This window comes from Bubalus bubalis, chromosome X, assembly GCF_019923935.1.
Source record: "Bubalus bubalis isolate 160015118507 breed Murrah chromosome X, NDDB_SH_1, whole genome shotgun sequence".
NCBI classification, from domain to species: domain Eukaryota; kingdom Metazoa; phylum Chordata; class Mammalia; order Artiodactyla; family Bovidae; genus Bubalus; species Bubalus bubalis.
In genome coordinates, this window is record NC_059181.1 from 138,017,834 (window position 1) to 138,036,419 (window position 18,586).

At 42.0% G+C, this 18,586-nt stretch overlaps 1 protein-coding gene across 12 annotated transcripts in view; it reads right to left on the minus strand.

Moving 5' to 3' along the window:
- The window catches only part of ENOX2 (ecto-NOX disulfide-thiol exchanger 2), a 291,413-nt gene that overhangs the window by 58,416 nt on the left and 214,411 nt on the right, over positions 1–18,586 (minus strand). For all 12 annotated transcript variants that reach the window (XM_044937251.2, XM_025276941.3, XM_025276944.3 and 9 more), the window contains 2 exons: positions 14,146–14,301; positions 1,033–1,239 (listed from right to left, as the gene is read on the minus strand). In XM_044937251.2, the coding sequence (XP_044793186.1) occupies positions 1,033–1,239; positions 14,146–14,301 (363 nt within the window). The remainder of the gene's footprint in view (positions 1–1,032; positions 1,240–14,145; positions 14,302–18,586) is intronic.

An 18,586-nucleotide genomic window follows, 5' to 3' on the forward strand; every position in this document is an offset into this window, starting at 1 on the left:
CATCTACTTTGGTACCAGGGTCATGTGCTAGATGCTGGGGTTTTAAAGTTATGGAAGACATAGTCTTTCCCCTAAGGAGTTCATGCTCTGTTGCAGGAGACAGGAGTGGAGAGAGAAAGTTCTCATGCGGTATTACAGGTGTCTGTCAGGGGGAAGCACCAGGTGTGGGGGAAGCTCTGAGGAAGGGGTGCCCAAACCAGCCTGGTGCAGAGTGGGGAGAGAGGTCAGGGAAGGCTTTCCAGAAGAGGTTGTGATTGAGCTGGAGCTCTGGACTATGAAAATGTATGTATGGTGGGTGGGGTGGGAAAGGTAATTCTAGTCAGAGGAAAAGGCAAAAAACACCATTCTGGGAACTAGAATTAGTTTAGTGTGGTTAGCACATGGTATGGAAAGGAAGGATTAGGAGGTAATGGTGACAGGAAAAACAGATAATCAAGGCCTTTAATGTTACAAGTAAGGAGTTTTGGAGTTATCCCATGGCAATTGGGGCTTCCCCAGTGGCTCAGTGATAAAGAATCTACCTGCAATGCAGGAGACACAGGAGATGGGGGTTCCCCAGGTTGGGAAGATCCCCTGGAGGATGGCATGGTTACCCACTCCAGTATTCTTGCCTGGAGAAATCCCATGGACAGAGGAGTCTGGTGGGCTATAGTCCAGGGGGTCCCAAAAAGTTGGACCTGACTGAAGTGACTGAACATGGCAACTGGCACTACATGGGAACTTTAAAGGAACACACTGGGCTGTAACATACATTTTTCATCTATGAAGGTGAGAGGCTGCCATTAAGCCCAATCACCTGGGTTTGATCCCTGAGTTGGGAAGATCCCCTGGAGAAGCAAAAGGCTACCCACTCCAGTATTCTGGCCTGGGGAATTCCATGGACTATATAGTCCATGGAGTAGCAAAGAGTTGGGCACGACTGAGCAACTGTCACTTTCACTTTTTCACTTTAGCTGCCACAGATGCAAACACACTGATCCCCAGTCTCTGTGTCATACCTGGTGGGCACAGTCCTCATGACTAAACACCTACCAGAAAGATAAAGAGCTTTATCCACCATGTACTCCTCAGCAAAGCGAATGTGACAGAAGTTTTTTTTGCTCTTCCGAATAGCAATGATCTCTCCACACTGCTCAAACACTTCCACGATGATCTGCTCTGTCCCATTTTCAGGCAGGCCGCCCACAAATACTGTTTTGCATCCTGGTGGTCGTTCTCGGGTTGCAGGAGGTGGAAGATCTAAGTGTAAGTGCAAAAGCATTTGAAATTAAAATGTTTGCTTGGGACAGACCTCTTAGAAACTTAACATGTCCCAGAGATAACCCTACTGTCCCCATCACGCTTCTGCTTTCGAGTCCCAGAAGCATGTGGCCTCTAAGATGCTCATCTTGGTTTCACAGCAAATTGGTTGCATGAACCTGAGATTTATGTTATTCAATGATTTGGTAACTATGATATATATATATATATATATATATATATATATATGATAAAGACTCAGCCCCATCAGCCCCATCAAATGTTCTTTGATTTTGTTCTTTACTTTTGTTGTGACAACCCAGTCCAATTTTCAGTCATTTTCCTAAAGAAGACAGTTAGTGGAAAGACATCCCACTGGGTTTAAACTCTTATTTTAGGGAATACTTAGAACCTGGGTCCTTGAGACAAGGATTTGTTTGTAAAGTTTGTGGTCATTGTATTCTGTTCATGTTTACTGAAAGAACTGTTTTGGGGTGAACTTGACAGTAAAGAGGTGAACAGTTACAAAAATATTTCAAGCCATCGGAATAATTTGCTTGACAGAGTCAGCCAGTGTACAGACCATCCTTTTCAGGTTTTTGTTTTCTGATTCCAGTGAACTCTTCCTCTGATTCTTTGCTGGAGAGGTGAAGTCCAATCATGCAGCATTTAGAGGAAAAGTAAGCTTGTCTGGGAAATCATTAAATAAAATTAGATAAATTTGGCTTTAGAGAGTTATTAAAAATCTACTTAATGAGACGATTCTCCGTCTGCTTTAAAAATGTGCTTTCTACTCACTTATCTTATACATAAAGCCTTTTGTATCTGCCAGCTCTGTGTTGCTATTTATATGTATCAAAGCATTTTCCAAGCAAAATGCTACAGTTCATAGCCCAACAAAACAAAGCATGATGGTCAACGGTTTTCTAGTGTTGGTTTTGTATCTGTAAGGATTTATTTTGTGTTACCCGTTCCTCCCATTCAGCTCTTAACAATAATTCTCCCAGCTCAAGATTTGGAGAGCTCAACAACAAGTGATTATAGTTCATATGCAAAAATAAATGAGTCTCACTTGTGGACTAGGCCAAGGCCCCCACCTGACTCTTATCCAAGTTGGCAAGCAGATGATTTGAGAGCTGCCTCAGTTATTAGCATCTTAAACTTCCTCATTTTGCTACCACTGTCTGTCCTCTTAGTGTGGGTCAGAATAATCAAATTCTCATGGTGCCCTTTCCCCTTCTATTTAGTCAATAAAAGGGGTGGAGGTATTCTGGGAAACTGCAAAATTTCTCTTAAAATTTTAAATGTCTGTAATTTCAAGAACCCACTCCTTTTTTTTGTTCCATAGGAGAAGTATAAAGGGAAAAGGAAGATAATTTAGTGAAAAGGAATCTGAAATGTCTTAGTCATCTACGCTGGAGAGGTTACAGTTTTAGTCAAAAAGGAAAATGTCCAGAATCTCTTGAGACTTTAACTTCTGAGTTTTTAGTAATTGGAAAAGATTCTAGACATCACTGTCAGTGATTCTCAACTCTGGCAGCACATTGGAATCAACTTAGGAATCAAACAAACAATGCCTAGGCTTCACTCAGACGAGTCTGATTTAGTGAATCTGGGGTGCAGCCTGTGCATTATTTTTTTTACAGCTCCTCAGGCAACTCTGATGTACAGCTCTAGTTGAAAACCACTGACTTGGCCTAAGCTTCTAATATTACAGGGAAAAAACCTTAGCTGAGTGAGGTTGGGTGACTTACTCAAGGTCACCACGTCAGACAGAAAGAGAAGGAACATGAATTTGGAGCAATGAAACCTGGATTTAAACCTAAATTATGATTAAGATTTATCAAACTATTGTATGATCTTGGGAAAATTATATAACCTCTGATAACTTTGTTTTTTCATCTTAAAATAGGGATATTGTCCCCTACCTTACAAGGGATATTGTAGGATAATCGATAATCTACTGCCTCTACTGCAATGTGGTACAATGCCTAGTACTAGATAGGCTCCCAATAAATTGTAGTTATTACAGGGTTATAGTTATTTACTTCTATAGAACCCAGGTTTCCTAATTACCAATCTGAGGCTTTCTAAAGTCCTACCACAAGTCTTGAACGTGGAGTAGCTTCTCTCGGCCCTCCTGCGCCCGTGCAGCCACAACTCCTTGGACGTGGGGTTGCTCCTCCTGGCCGCTGCCCCTGACCTCGGGCGTGGGGTAGCTCATCTCGGCTGCTGCCCCTGACCTCGGACGTGGGGTAGCTCCTCTCCTCCGCTCCTGCGCCGGTGAAGCCTGGTGCTCTGGGTCGCCACCCCTGACCTTGGGTGAGGGGTGGGTCCTCTCAGCCAGGCTTCTGTGCAGTGCGTGGCAGCCAGCGCACTTCTGCACAGTGCGTCCCAGCCAATCAAGGTCAGGAGGGGTGGCCCTGAGGAGATACCCCTTGTCCAAGGTAAGGAGCAGTGGCTGCGCTTTGCTGGAGCAGCCGTGAAGAGATACCCCACATCCAAGGTAAGAGAAACTCAAGTAAGAGGGTAGGTGTTGCTAGAGGGCATCAGAGGGCAGACACACTGAAACCATAATTACAGAAAACTAGCCAATCTGATCACATGGACCACAGCCTTGTCTAACTCAATGAAACTAAGCCATGCCGTGTGGGGCCACCCAAGATGGACAGGTCATGGTGGAGAGGTCTGACAGAATGTGGTCCACTGGAGAAGGGAATGGCAAACCACTTCAGTATTCTTGCCTTGAGAACCCCATGAACAGTATGAAAAGGCAAAATGATAGGATACTGAAAGAGGAACTCCCCAGGTCAGGAGGTGCCTAATATGCTACTGGAGATCAGTGTAGGAATAACTCCAGAAAGAATGAAGGGATGGAGCCAAAGCAAAAACAATACCCAGTTGTGGATGTGACTGGTGATAGAAGCAAGGTCCGATGCTGTAAAGAGCAATATTGCATAGGAACCTGGAATGTTAGGTCCATGAATCAAGGCAAATTGGAAGTGGTCAAACAGGAGATGGAAAGAGTGAACATCAATAATCTAGGAATCAGTGAACTAAAATGGACTGGAATGGGTGAATTTAACTCAGATGACCATTATATCTACTACTGTGGGCAGGAATCCCTTAGAAGAAATGGAGTAGCCATCATGGTCAACAAAAGAGTCCGAAATGCAGTACTTGGTAGCAATCTCAAAAACGACAGAATGATCTCTGTTCGTTTCCAAGGCAAACCATTCAATATCATGGTAATCTATGCCCCAACCAGTAACGCTGAAGAAGCTGAAGTTGAATGGTTCTATGAAGACCTACAAGACCTTTTAGAACTAACACCCAAAAAAAGATGTCCTTTTCATTATAGGGGACTGGAATGCAAAAGTAGGAAGTCAAGAAAAACCTGGAGTAACAGGCAAATTTGGAGTACGGAATGAAGCAGGGCAAAGGCTAATCGAGTTTTGCCAAGAGAATGCACTGGTCATAGCAAACACCCTCTTCCAACAACACAAGAGAAGACTCTACACATGGACATCACCACATGGTCAACACCGAAATCAGATTGATTATATTCTTTGCAGCCATAGATGGAGAAGCTCTATACAGTCAGCAAAAACAAGACCGGGACTGACTGTGGCTCAGATCATGAACTCCTTATTGCCAAATTCAGACTTAAATTGAAGAAAGTAGGGAAAACCACTAGACAATTCAGATATGACCTAAATCAAATCCCGTATGATTATACAGTGGAAGTGAGAAATAGATTTAAGGGACTAGATCTGATAGACAGAGAGCCTAATGAATTATGGACAGAGGTTTGTGACATTGTACAGGAGACAGGGATCAAGTCCATCCCCATGGAAAAGAAATGCAAAAAAGAAAAATGGCTGTCTGGGGAGGCCCTACAAATAACTGTGAAAAGAAGAGAAGTGAAAAGCAAAGGAGAAAAGGAAAGATATAAGCATCTGAATGCAGAGTTCCAAAAAATAGCAAGGAGAGATAAGAAAGCCTTCCTCAGCGATCAATGCAAAGAAATAGAGGAAAACAACAGAATGGGAAAGACTAGAGATCTCTTCAAGAAAATTAGAGCTACCAAGGGAACATTTCATGCAAAGATGGGCTCGATAAAGGACAGAAATGGTATGGACCTAACAGAAGCAGAAGATATTAACAAGAGATGGCAAGAATACACAGCAGAACTGTACAAAAAAGATCATGACCCAGATAATCACGATGGTGTGATCACTGACCTAGAACCAGACATCCTAGAATGTGAAGTCAAGTGGGCCTTAGAAAGCATCACTATGAACAAAGCTAGTGGAGGTGACAGAATTCCAGTTGAGCTATTTCAAACCTTGAAATATGCTGCTGTGAAAGTGCTGCACTCAATATGCCAGCAAATTTGGAAAACTCAGCAGTGGCCACATGACTGGAAAAGGTCAGTTTTCATTCCAATCCCAAAGAAAGGCAATGCCAAAGAATGCTCAAACTACCACACAATTGCACTCATCTCACACACTAGTAAAGTAATGCTCAAAATTCTCCAAGCCAGGCTTCAGCAATATGTGAACTGTGAACTTCCTGATGTTCAAGCTGGTTTTAGAAAAGGCAGAGGAACCAGAGATCAAATTGCCAACATCCACTGGATCATGGAAAAAGCAAGAGAGTTCCAGAAAAAACATCTATTTCTGCTTTATTGACTATGCCAAAGGCTTTGACTGTGTGGATCACAATAAACTGGAAAATTCTGAAAGAGATGAGAATACCAGACCACCTGACCTGCCTTCTGAGAAACCTGTATGCAGGTCAGGAAGCAACAGTTAGAACTGGACATGGAACAACAGACTGGTTGCAAATAGGAAAAGGAGTACGTCAAGGCTGTATATTGTCACACTGCCTATTTAACTTCTATGCAGAGTACATCATGAGAAATGCTGGGCTGGAAGAAACACAAGCTGGAATCAAGATTGCTGGGAGAAATATCAATAACCTCAGATATGCAGATGACACCACCCTTATGGCAGAAAGTGAAGAGGAACTAAAGGGCATCTTGATGAAAGTGAAAGAGGACAGTGAAAAAGTTGGCTTAAAGCTCAACATTCAGAAAACGAAGATCATGGCATCCGGTCCCATCACTTCATGGGAAATAGATGGGGAAACAGTGGAAACAGTGTCAGACTTTATTTTTTGGGGCTCCAAAATCACTGCAGATGGTGACTGCAGCCATGAAATTAAAAGACGCTTACTCCTTGGAAGGAAAGTTATGACCAACCTAGATAGCATATTCAAAAGCAGAGATATTACTTTGCCAACAAAGGTCCGTCTAGTCAAGGCTATGGTTTTTCCAGTGGTCATGTATGGATGTGAGAGTTGGACTATGAAGAAAGCTGAGCGACGAAGAATTGATGCTTTTGAACTGTGGTGTTGGAGGAGACTCTTGAGAGTCCCTTGGACTGCAAGGAGATCCAACCAGTCCATTCTGAAGGAGATCAGCCCTGGGTGTTCATTGGAAGACTGATGCTAAAGCTAAAACTCCAATACTTTGGCCACCTCATGTGAATGTTGACTCATTGGAAAAGACCCTGATGCTGGGAGAGATTGGGGGCAGGAGGAGAAGGGGACAACAGAGGATGAGATGGCTGGATGGCATCACCAACTTGATGGACATGAGTTTGAGTAAACTCCGGGAGTTGGTGATGGACAGGGAAGCCTGGCATGCTGCAATTCATGGGGTCTCAAAGAGTCGGACAGGACTGAGCGACTGAACTGAACTGAACTGAACTGAACAATAAGTCTGGAATGGAGTGAGAACTAAGACCTGGACTTCTAAACTCTCAGTTCCTTGCTTTATTCAGATCTTTAGATAAGGCTGGGTGTGGGAAGGAATCATTCTTAGTGCTAGAGAAACCATTACTGAACTGAACTTGGGTCTGCTCCTCTACTGCCCACCGGCTCCAGCAGTAAAGCCAATCTACCAGAACCCAGGGTGTGCTGAAGGAAAGTGAATGTGAGAGTGTTAGTTGCTCAGTCGTGTCTGACCCTGCGACCGCATGGACTCTTGCCCATCAGGCTCTTCTGTCCATGGAATTCTCCAGGCAAGAATATTGGAGCGGGTTGCCATTTCCTTCTCCAGGGTATCTTCCCGACTCAGGGATCGAACCTGGTCTCACCCATTGCAGGCGGATTCATTACTGTCTGAGCCACCAGGGAAGTACAGCAATTATTGAAGTGACCGAGCAAGGGATGCTCAAAAGAACTGAACTCGCCAATGGCTTTCATGGAAGGGTTTTTAAAGGCCACATTTGAGGTGAGGGCTGCTGGGAGCATGACTTTATTCTGACTGGTTGATGAGGAGGAAACAGGGTGGTGTCTGGGGAGTCTTAATCATCAACTTTCTGGTTCAAACCAGTCTGGGGTCTACATGTGGTGAGCAAGTAGTCACCATCTTCCACCTGGGATGGGAGAGGGTCAGGGAGAAGCGGGTGTCAGCTTTTGCATAACAACTCAAAGATCTGTGTCAGATTGTTATGCAGATCCCTTGAGGAGGAATTAGCACTCTGCTTTATTGCTTAATTATTATTGTTCAAGCTATCTTTCTTAACTGCTTTTCCTTTCTTTCTGTATGCTATCACTTCTCCAATTATAACTATAACTGCTTGTACCTGCTCTTTGGCACTCACGGAAGGCCTAGGAGACCAAAACCTTTTCCTGCAAACAAGAAATAGGGGACATGGAGGGCCTTTTGTAGCCTGTAGGGCCCCGAAGGGTTCTGCTCAGTCTAGAAAACATCTAGAGTCATGTTTTCAAATCTAAGGCTTTCGAATAGAATCCTGTTGTTGAATCCTTCTGAAGTTTACTATTAAATGATTTTAATGGTAAATAATCTTCTTGTGAAGCAAATAATCACCTTTTTATATAATGTGAGTTAAACCTAGTTAGGTCTACTTTTAAGTCCATTGAGAGACTCTAAAGAGTATAGTTACATGGAATACCGACAATACAAAGGCTCTTTCCCTTGACTACATCTGTGGGATTGAAAAATTCTGTGATGAAATCACCACCCTGTTTAGATGCTGTGATTATTCTGTGGTGATTGTCTGCTGAGTAAAGGAGCATAAAAGCCACTAAGAGTTGTGTCAAGAATGCCGGGGATTTATTTATTTTCCTTGGGTAAATGTAGCATTTGCTGAGATTTAGGTGTATTGCCACCAGCAAGGCAATGGGCTGTACTACCTTCCTTAATGGATAGTACTTGTTCTTTAATTAGCAGCTCAAAGCACTTTACTATCTGGGCCTGATTTTCCAATCCCACAGAAATTCAGTGATCTGGGCACAGCAATGGTAACTTCATAGGAGAGCAAATTCAAAGTCCACCTATTAATCAGGTAATGTGCTAAGCTCCTGTAACACCCCAATCACCACTCCTGGATGGAGAAGAAGAAACTTCCGCGTTAAAAGATTTAAGATAACTGGGAGTAAAAAGCACTCTAATCTCTGGTAATGGAAAAGGAGGAGCTTTTGGTAATTCTAATTACAACTAAGCAGCCGCTCTGGGGAGCTGTGTTGGGACAATCAGCATTCAGATCAAAGTCACTGCTGATCTTGGAGAAGTGAGGCAGGGAGCAGCACATCAAATAAACCACTTCCACCAATAAACCACTTGCACCCTGTTTTTCAAAGGGGCATCACAGACCACTCAACTGCTTTGCCAGAATTTGCATACTGCAAAATCGTTGAGTTGATTTCATCAGACAGCCCAGGATTGAAGGTCCCCTAGACAATCAGCAGGGGTCGGGTCTATTTTAATGTAATCCCAGCTCATTGGAAGTAATCAGAAGGCCAGTGAATCTATTAATTTATCCACTTTCTCTAATTTTCTTTATAGAGCCCAGCCCTAAGAGCCAAAATAAGTTCAGTGGGTTTTGAGATGGTAAAATGAAATGATTGCTCTTTTTCTGGCTCCTGGGTGCTTTCCTACATGCCTGCACACAAATATCAGATGATATTCCACCATTTACTTCACGCTCACTGTTATTTCACAGTAGATGAAAAATGTAACCTCTCCACACAGAAGGTCTATTAGCCAAAGTGAAAAATCTTCACAGAATTGACTTCTCTGGAGAGAGGGTGTTGTTTCTCTTCTTATACCAACTGAGGACTGTTAATTGGGAATGCAGTAAATCTCTGATAGCCACCTTGTGAAAAAAAAGAACCTGTGTTCCAGAGAACTTTCTTTTGCCATATCTCTGACTCCTAGGCTTCCCTGGTGGCTCAGATGGTAAAGAAACCGCCTGCAATGCAGGAGACACAGGTTCGATCCCTGGGTCAAGAAGATTCTCCGGGAGGAGGGCATGGCAACCTACTCCAGTACTCTTGCCTGGAAAATTCCATGGACAGAGGAGCCTGGTGGACTACAGTCCATGGGGTCACAAAAAGTCAGTCACGACTGAGCGACTAACACTTTCACTGACTCCTAGGAGTGCACAGTCAGCACCAGTCTAGTTTGATCCATTGGATTTTTAGACCAGAACTGATTTTGCTGGGTCTAGATCAGAGAGGTTAAGCTACTTACCCCGGATTTCATGGCTATTTAGTGACAGAGATCTGGGATATGACACCAGTCCTATGTTGCTTTGGGGTTCTTAATTTTTATACCCATACTGCCTGTTTCATTAAAGGCACAAAACTCTACTCATTTGCTCTTGCTTTTCCTAATATACATTTTGAGGGACTTTTGCCTAGGTGAACAATTATTCTGGTAGCTCCATTTTTAATGTCAAGAATCATGTTTCTAGAAATGGATGAAACCTTGTAAGTATCTAGGCTAACCTAACCTGATAGCCTCACTTACAGACAAGGAAACAGACCCAGGGAGGTCATGTGACTAGCCCAAAATTCCCTCAGGTGATAGAGCTGGGGTAAAACACAGTTCCCTCGATTTCAATCTGGTAGTTTGCTCACTATTAATACTTCAATACTGTTGTTGCACATTTGATGTAGATCCACCTAGAAAAGTCAGTGGTCAGTTGGCTATATGTGTTTGAAGCTCAGAAGAGAGCCATGGAGTGAAAAAATAGATTAGGAAGTGGTCAGCATGTGGTGTAATTACCTCATGTTCTCTTGACTTCTAGACCTATGACTTCTCTTTCCATATTCATCCATCCATCCCTCTACCATTCATAAATATTTATTGAACATGTACTATATGTCAGATACTTTTCTCCGTGCTGGGGATATATTAGTGAACCAAACTGACAAAAATTCCTCCTTTTGTGGAGTTTGTGTGCATGCATGCATGTGTGTTCAGTCATGTCCGATTCTTTGAGACTCCACGGACTATAGCCCACCAGGCTCCTCTGTCCATGAGATTCTCCAGGCAAGAATACTGGAGTGAGTTGCTGTTTCCTACTCCAGGGGATCTTCCTGACCCAGGGATCAAACCTGGGTCTGTTAGGTCTCCTGCACTGGCAGGCAGGTTTTTTTACCACTAGCACCACCTGGGAAGCCCCTTTGTGGCATTTATATTCTATAAATTGCTTGTTAAAAGGTAGTAAGTATTAAGTGAAAAATAGAGAGGTAAATAGAACTGTGAATGTGGCAGGGAGGACTGAACTTTTAAATAGGTTGTCAGGGTTACTGAGGAAGAGACATTTGAGCAAAGACTTGAAGGAGGCAGGTGAGTTAGCCAGGCAAATATTTAGGGGAAGAGTATTTCAGGCAGAGGAAAGAACCAATACAAAGGCCTGTGATGGAAGAGTGCCTAGAATGTTCATGGAACTGTGTGGAGGCCATATAACTGGAACAATGGGTGTTGCAAAGGAGAGTTGTAAGAGACAAAGTCAAAGAGACAGTACGAGAAAGGGAGGCCCTTCTGTGCCTTTAAACAGACTTTGGCCTTTATTTTGAGTAAAACAGGGAGTCATTAATGGGTTTTAAGTAGAGGTGGGACATAATCTGACTTAGGTTTTAAAAAGGATCACTCTTTGCTCTCCTTAGAAGACCTTATAGGGGGTAAGGGTGAAAGAGGAAGCACAGTTAGAAGAATATTGCAATAGTTCAGAAAACGTATTATGGTGGGTATAAACTGGGTCACAGCAGTAATTATCATGAAAATGGTAGAATTCTAGTTATATATTTTAAGGTAGACTTGACACAGTTTTCTAACAGATTAAATATGGTGTGTGAGAGAAAGAGAGTAGATTAAGGATTACCCTTAAGTTTTGGCTGATTAATTGAAAGGATGCAGTTGCCATTATCTGAGATGGAGAAGGATATTAGTGGAGCAGGTTTGGGGACAAATATTAGGGGTTTTGTTTTGAACATATAAATATGAGATGTCTATTCGATATCCAAGTAGAGATATCAAATAAGCAGTAGGGTATGAGTTCAGGGTTCAGAGATAGGCTCTGAGCTAAAAATGTAATTTAGAGTGTCAATGGCATGGGGCTTCCCAGGTGGCTCAGTGGTAAAGAATCCACCTGCCAATTCAGGAGATGTCGGTTCAATCCCTGGGTTGGTGAGATCCCCTGGCGAAGGAAATGGCAACTCACTCCAGTATTCTTGCCTGGAAAGTCCCATGGACACAGGAGCCTGGCAGGTTATAGTTCATAGGGTCACAAAAGAGTCAGACACAACTTAGTGAGTGACTAAAACAACAAACAACAATCATTGGCATACTTTTTTTCAGTATGAGTATAGACAGAGAAGAGGTCCAAGGACTGAGTCACATGACTCTCCAATAATAAGAAGTCAGTGAGAACAGAAGCAGATTGAGAAGGAACAACCAGTGTGGGGAGCAAAACCAATAAATAGTGTAGTGTCCTGGAAGTCAAGTGAAGAAGGTATATCAATGAGTAAGGAGTAGTCAACTGTGTCATTCAGAGCTATTAGGTCAATTAGGAAAAGACTTGAGACTTGACCATTAGATTTAGTATTGTGAAATCATTAGTGTCCTTTTTTTTAAAGGTATAAAAAAGTTTATAGCAACTAGTGCCATAAAATAAATACATATTATAATGTACTGTCATTGTTATCTATTAATTTATCAAATATTTTAAAAGTATATTATATAAATGTCACTGTCATGGTCCTTATAAATGGTTTCCAGGCATGAATGAGAATGCTTGTCTAACTTTATGAGTGCTGAATACATTAGTGTTATTAATCAAGGGACATTGTGATAGAGGGCTGGGGCAAAAGCCCAAATGAAGAAGATTTAGGAGAGAAGAAGAGAAAGACTGGAAATGGTAAAGATGAAGTCTTTTGAGGACTTTTGCTACTAAGGAGTGTACAGAAACTTTTCTCTCTTAACTCTTGAAACATTAGAATTCCTTAGGGTGTCCTGCTTGGTTATCCTCCTCTTGATCTATACAAATCTCTCTGGTGGTCATTCTAGCAGCTTCAAATGACCTAATGTTTCAAGAATGATGAAGGTTTCAAGAAGCAAATATAGTATAGAAATAAAGTAATATAAGGACTAAAAAGTATCCATTGGATTTAGCCCCCAATATTTTAGTGAAAATGTATTAGAATGATAAATGATTAACTACTGTTTTAATTTTAGTACCTTTCTCATGGAAGTGTTTGGGAGATGGTAGGCTTAGAGGTAGGTTGGAGAAGGGAGTGAGATTAAATAAGAGTTGAGTTTGACTGAATTGTGGGCAAGCAGAAATGATACGTTGAAGATGGTCACATGATGCTGTGGAGACAGGAAAATTAGGATCGCTAAGACAAAGTGTGTTGATGACCACCCAGTTCTACAAGGGTTAAGTCACAACCCACTGCATTTGCTGACCAACAATGTATCCTGAGAGGACTTCAGGATGAAAAGCAGGATGAGGCATTCTGTGATTTGGACAGGCAGGCCCTAAGGCTAGTTCAGTGTATATTTCAAGAAGAATTTTAATGACCCTACATTCTTGAAGCCTCCCATCCATAGCAAAGCACTAAAGTCATTCACTTGAGATATCTGTTCTTGGTGATTAGCAGTAATCATTTATGAGGACATATGCTCGACTGTATAGATTTCCTAGCCAGAAATCATAGATAAGCTGAGCTCTCTCCTACCTGTTTGGAGTAGTTTTACTCAGAGCAAACCGAGTTGCTGTCTGCTGGGCTGTAGTCCTCACCAAGACCCTGAATAAAATTTAAACTCACAACTCTTATGTTGCGGGTCTTTCTTTAAGTTGGCAAAGCAGACCAGTGAAAGGCTTTTGAAGTCCAGAATTTGGACTTTGAATCTTTGGGCAATGGGAACCCCGGGACTTTTAGGGTTCTATATATGTGACAAGGACCTGGATGAAATGTTAGATGAGAGAGAGGGGAAGGAATCAATGGTAGAGATACTCTCTAATGAAGAAACAAGAGAGAAGCAGATAAGACTGGGGCATCAGGAGACTGTGAGAGCCCCTAAATCACCTGACCTTATTGCTGAGAGGCCACCGGGTGTAAGAGACAGGCAGGAGACTGGGGTTTATGATCAAGGCTTATCAGACATGGTTGGTGGGCTCTGGAGAAGATAAGTCACTCATACCAGATTGCTACTCTTCCCATTGCACCTGCTCTTTCCATTCACCTTGAAAAATCTTGGGGCTGTTAACAAAAACGGTACTTTTGCCATACTCTCAGCAGAGAACTAAGGGAGGCTTCTCTATTCGTGTTTTCCCCACTCAAATAACCTGAGCCCCCTTTCAACAACATGCAATCCTAAAAAGGAACTAGAATGCCAGTTCACTTTAAGCTGTGTTAAGAGTGTTAAATTTTGAATTCAATTCCAAAGCTAGGTTCCCTCCCAGAAGCTACCACTTTATAGGCACTAATTGCCTTGTCAGGACTCTCAATACCAAAATGAATAACTAAAGGGTTGATACACCAAAACATTTTGACTTGTGTGGAGAAAAAGCAGAGTATTACTTGGATTTGGAGGGAAGAGTGTGCAGCTTTTACAGTGAATGATCTCTTTTACTACTGGCATATCTGGTGGAATTGGAGGAGGTACTATTCCTAGGCCAGGCATCATTGGAGTTATTGGTGGAATTCCAGTCATCATTCCAAGGGCAGGATCAAAATCTAAAAAAAGGAGAGGAAATAGAGAATAATCAATTATACCAGGCAAGATCAAGTAGAGGTAGACTGTTACCTTATAAGCTTCAAACCAAAGGTCTTTCTGAGACAGAGGCAAAATATTTAAGAAAACACATTATTAGCATTACCGGACCTTAAATATTATAATTGTGCATTTTTCTTTAGGGCTGTTTCTCTTTGGCCAGTGATTATTTGTCTCTATATCTCATTTTGACATCCAAGGCCTTTTGTATTGAATAATATGACTGTGCTTTGTGCATTGATCTTGCCTTCCACTAGTTCCCAACACACTCTCTGCTCCATTCAGACCAGGCTTCACATTGTCCCTTGTAACACTTCCTGTCTTTTTTTATTTTTTAACTTTACAATATTGTATTGGTTTTGCCATATATCAACATGAATCTGCCACAGGTATACACGTGCTCCCCATCCTGAACCCTCCTCCCTCCTCCCTCCCCATACCATCCCTCTGGGTCGTCCCAGTGCACCAGCTCCAAGCATCCAGTATTTTTGCACTATAGCATGGTGTTAAAAGCACACAGTTTTCGGGTTTAGGCAGACCTGGGTCCTAGTTCTACTATTTGATTAGGAGATGAATCTTTTGTACCTCCATTCCATCATTTGCAAAATGGGGTTAATTCCACCTACTTTTATAGGAATTTGTGAGGAATAAACAAGATGATGAATGAAATGTGCCTAGCATAATGTATAGCACAAAAATGCTCAATAAATAACTATTCTCTGTGCCTTTGCTCCTGTTGTTCTCTTTGCCTGCCTGGAATCATTCAAGCCTCCCCAGATTCTCCCCCATGGTTTAAGGCCTAGCTCAAAGTCCCACACTCCCTGAAAAACACTTTCCAGATAATTCTAGTTCATTTTTATTTCTGTGTCAAAAACTGTTCTATACCTGTTGCCACTGAATTTTATTTTGCATCATCTTTTATTAATATTTCTTTCAGGTTTGATTCTAGGGTGTGTGGGAGCCCCCAAACAAATATGTTTATGGGGTTTGTCTAGATACATAATTTGACTCACCCCAAATCAGCACCAACGCTATTCTGGTAGCCCATGTGATACCATGAAAGAAATACCATACCAGCCAGCTGGAGTGATTTACTTGCCAGGATACTCTCCTGGAACCAAGACCCTGGGAGGACTATACAGGCATGAATTCAGAAGCTTCTTGGGGCATCTAGTTAAATCCACATGTGGCATAAAGGATTGCAGAGTGCAAAGGGGAAAAATGGGAACCGGGGTCCGCACAGGTTCAATTTGAGATTGGGGCCCCTTGCTTAGATGATACTGCAAGCCTTGGATAATGCCAGACACTGGAGAAAAACCTAGAAAATTTTGAGAAAGGTGCTTCTTGCCATCAAGACCCACATAGGACCTGCTCTGGACTGGGGCACCTATCCTGATGGTACCACCTACCTGGCCAGTCCTTGGCTCTGGAAAGGGACTTACAAAATACTGAGACAGTCATTCCAAAGCACGAGGTCCCCTGATGTGAGGGCCCATGGCAGGGGCCCCACTTGCCTGGGTCTAAAGGCAGTACTGATTTCATTGTTTAAAATTTGTCTCTATAACAAGATGCACGTTTTTGAGAGAAGGGAGTGCATTGTACTTCATTTCCTCACCTCTCATTCCTGTCCTCTGTTAAGGAAGGCACAGTGTACCGCAAATGAAGAAAGTGTTGCATAAGGAGTACTGATAATTGTGGTAGGCCCTAGCCCCCAAAACTTTACCCTGCTTACCACTCAGGCCCAAGGGACAGTGCCTTAGTGTCTCCTTAAGGTGGCTCTGAGCCTCCCTGGTTGGCTCTCTAAGATGTTGAAGGAAGTGTATCTAAGCAGTGGGAAGAATCTGTGGTTCACACAGAAGCAAAACTCCGGGTACAGTTAAGCCCAGAAGGAGGGAGTCTTGTGACTGGGCAGATAAGCAGGTGGGTGGCACACAAGCAATACCTACTGCAAGCCAGCCTAAGAGAGCTAGGCCATTCCCCATCCTCCCATGTGCCTGTCATGCAGAGATGCCAAGACCCTGAATATGTTTGGGAAGAAAACATTTTCTTCTAAGAGGAAATTTTATTTTTCTGAAAATAAATTTACTTTTAACCCTCATATATTATCTCACCCAACACACAAGTATCCACTTGTACCTGAATGTGTGTGCTCACACACATGCACTCACACACATGCATACTCCTTTCTTTCCTCCCTGTGATTCTCATCTCTACTCTCCTCCATATGCTAATTGTATGACCATGGGGGATATTTCTTAATATCTATGTGCCTCTATCTCCTTTTTGGTAAAAGTAGGGATAAATAATGACATTTAGCTCAAGGAATGAAAGGACAGAACAGATATAAAAGGCTCTGGCCTGATAGATGGTGGTCCTGATAGGTAAATTTCCTTTCTTCCATTCCAGACCTGTGTCCACACACTAATAAATTCATTTGTTCAGGCACTCACTTCCACATCCCACGAACATTTGTGATAGCCTCCTATCTGTCAGGCTCTAGACAGGGGGGCAGGGAGTCCAGGACTTTTTTCCCATCTTGGAGAACTTAGGGCTCCTGACACTCTGTGTTCCTATGCTATAGAATAAGAGCGCTGTGGCTAAGAATGCTATTATGTCTTTGGAACATTTGATCTCTTGTGTATAAGATTTTGGAAAAATTGTTAACATTATTTCCCCAACTTACAAACTGTTAATTTTCAGTAGGAGAAGATCAGAATAGATTGTGTGCCAACTAAACAATCCCATCTATTTCTCCCTCCTACTGAAATGTTTGTCTTCCTTTTATTGTTCTGCCTGCCTCCTCATTGTTATTCATATAGTTCTATCACTCACAACTCCACCTTACCACGGATTACAGAAACATCAGTTCATTAAACAAGTTTTGCCACTTCAACTGAGAAAGAAATGCCTGTCTCCATGTACTGTCTACTAATAAATGGAGACAAACAAAAAAACAAATACACAGGATAAATATAACTCTTGACTGATGCACTCACCACTGTGCTGTTCAGTATGATTACATTAATATTTTATGAAATTCATTTAAAAGCAAGTATATTCATGACATATGGCTAAAGCTGGAGTAGATAAACTCCCTTTCTTCTTTGCATTCAATATGCCAAGAGTTCCATAGGCTACACTGCCTAGCAGGGCTTGCTGGAGGGCAGGTTGTACATTGCACATGACATTTCAAGAGCTCCTATCACACTGATTATTTCTTTTGTTTATCTTCAACCATGAAGACCAAAGTAGACTTGAATTTCTAATACCAACATAGAAAAATAACTGTTTGAAATCATGGGTCTTACAGAAGTATTGCGGAACCTGAAAAAAATCAAAGAAGTCCAATAATTTAAAATACATTGGGAACAGAATACCAGAAAAGTTCTCTTCCTTTTCCGGATCCTATTCTGACTTGAGGAATACAGCCAATATGTAGATAGTATTAGCACTTTACGTTAGGAATTCAAACTTCTGAAGATTTGAAATTATTTTGTAAAAGTGTTGTGGAATAGGCCAAGGTATCCCCCCAAAGTACTTTCACAATAAATGCCCTGTTCTGTTTTGCTTTTACCATATCTTCTTCTAAAACCTTTTCCCTACTGCCTTCTTGATTCTTGACATAGCCGCTGGTGGAAGTGTCATAAGATGTTGGTTTGTATTCCCTCTTCTGATTCATATATTTTCCAAACTTTAGCTTAATGGAAATGCTGCAAATGTTGTTTTGTAGTTGGGCCAGCTTGCTCCTCTGAGTTGCAGCTCTATTACGTCTCTATTACATGATTTTTAAGTAATGTTTCAGTGTAGCCTTAAGTTTTCCTGATGCCTAGCAACTTGCACTTAACTCAACCTAGAGTAGTTATCGAGCAATATTACTGTCCCCTGTTCTCTGTGTCTATCCGAGCCAGGTAGCTGCAACAGAGGAAAATGTCATTTCTCTGCTGCCGTCCAATCTTCCATGTGTCTATCTACTTGTATGTCCTTAAATACTTCGATGCCAGCCCCTCTGCAGGTGTTGAGGTTGAAGGAATGAGTAAGACAAAATCATCAACCTCATAGTTTAGTTTGGGAAAAGCCATGCAAACAGTTACAATGCTTTATCATCAATTATTATTATCATCACTATAATTGCTTATTGGGTGCTTCCATTGTGCTAGGGACTGTGCTAATATAATCTCATTCCAAATGACCTGTGGGCTAGGTACTATTATTATCTTTCCTTTTATAGATAAAGAAACTGGGGCTCAG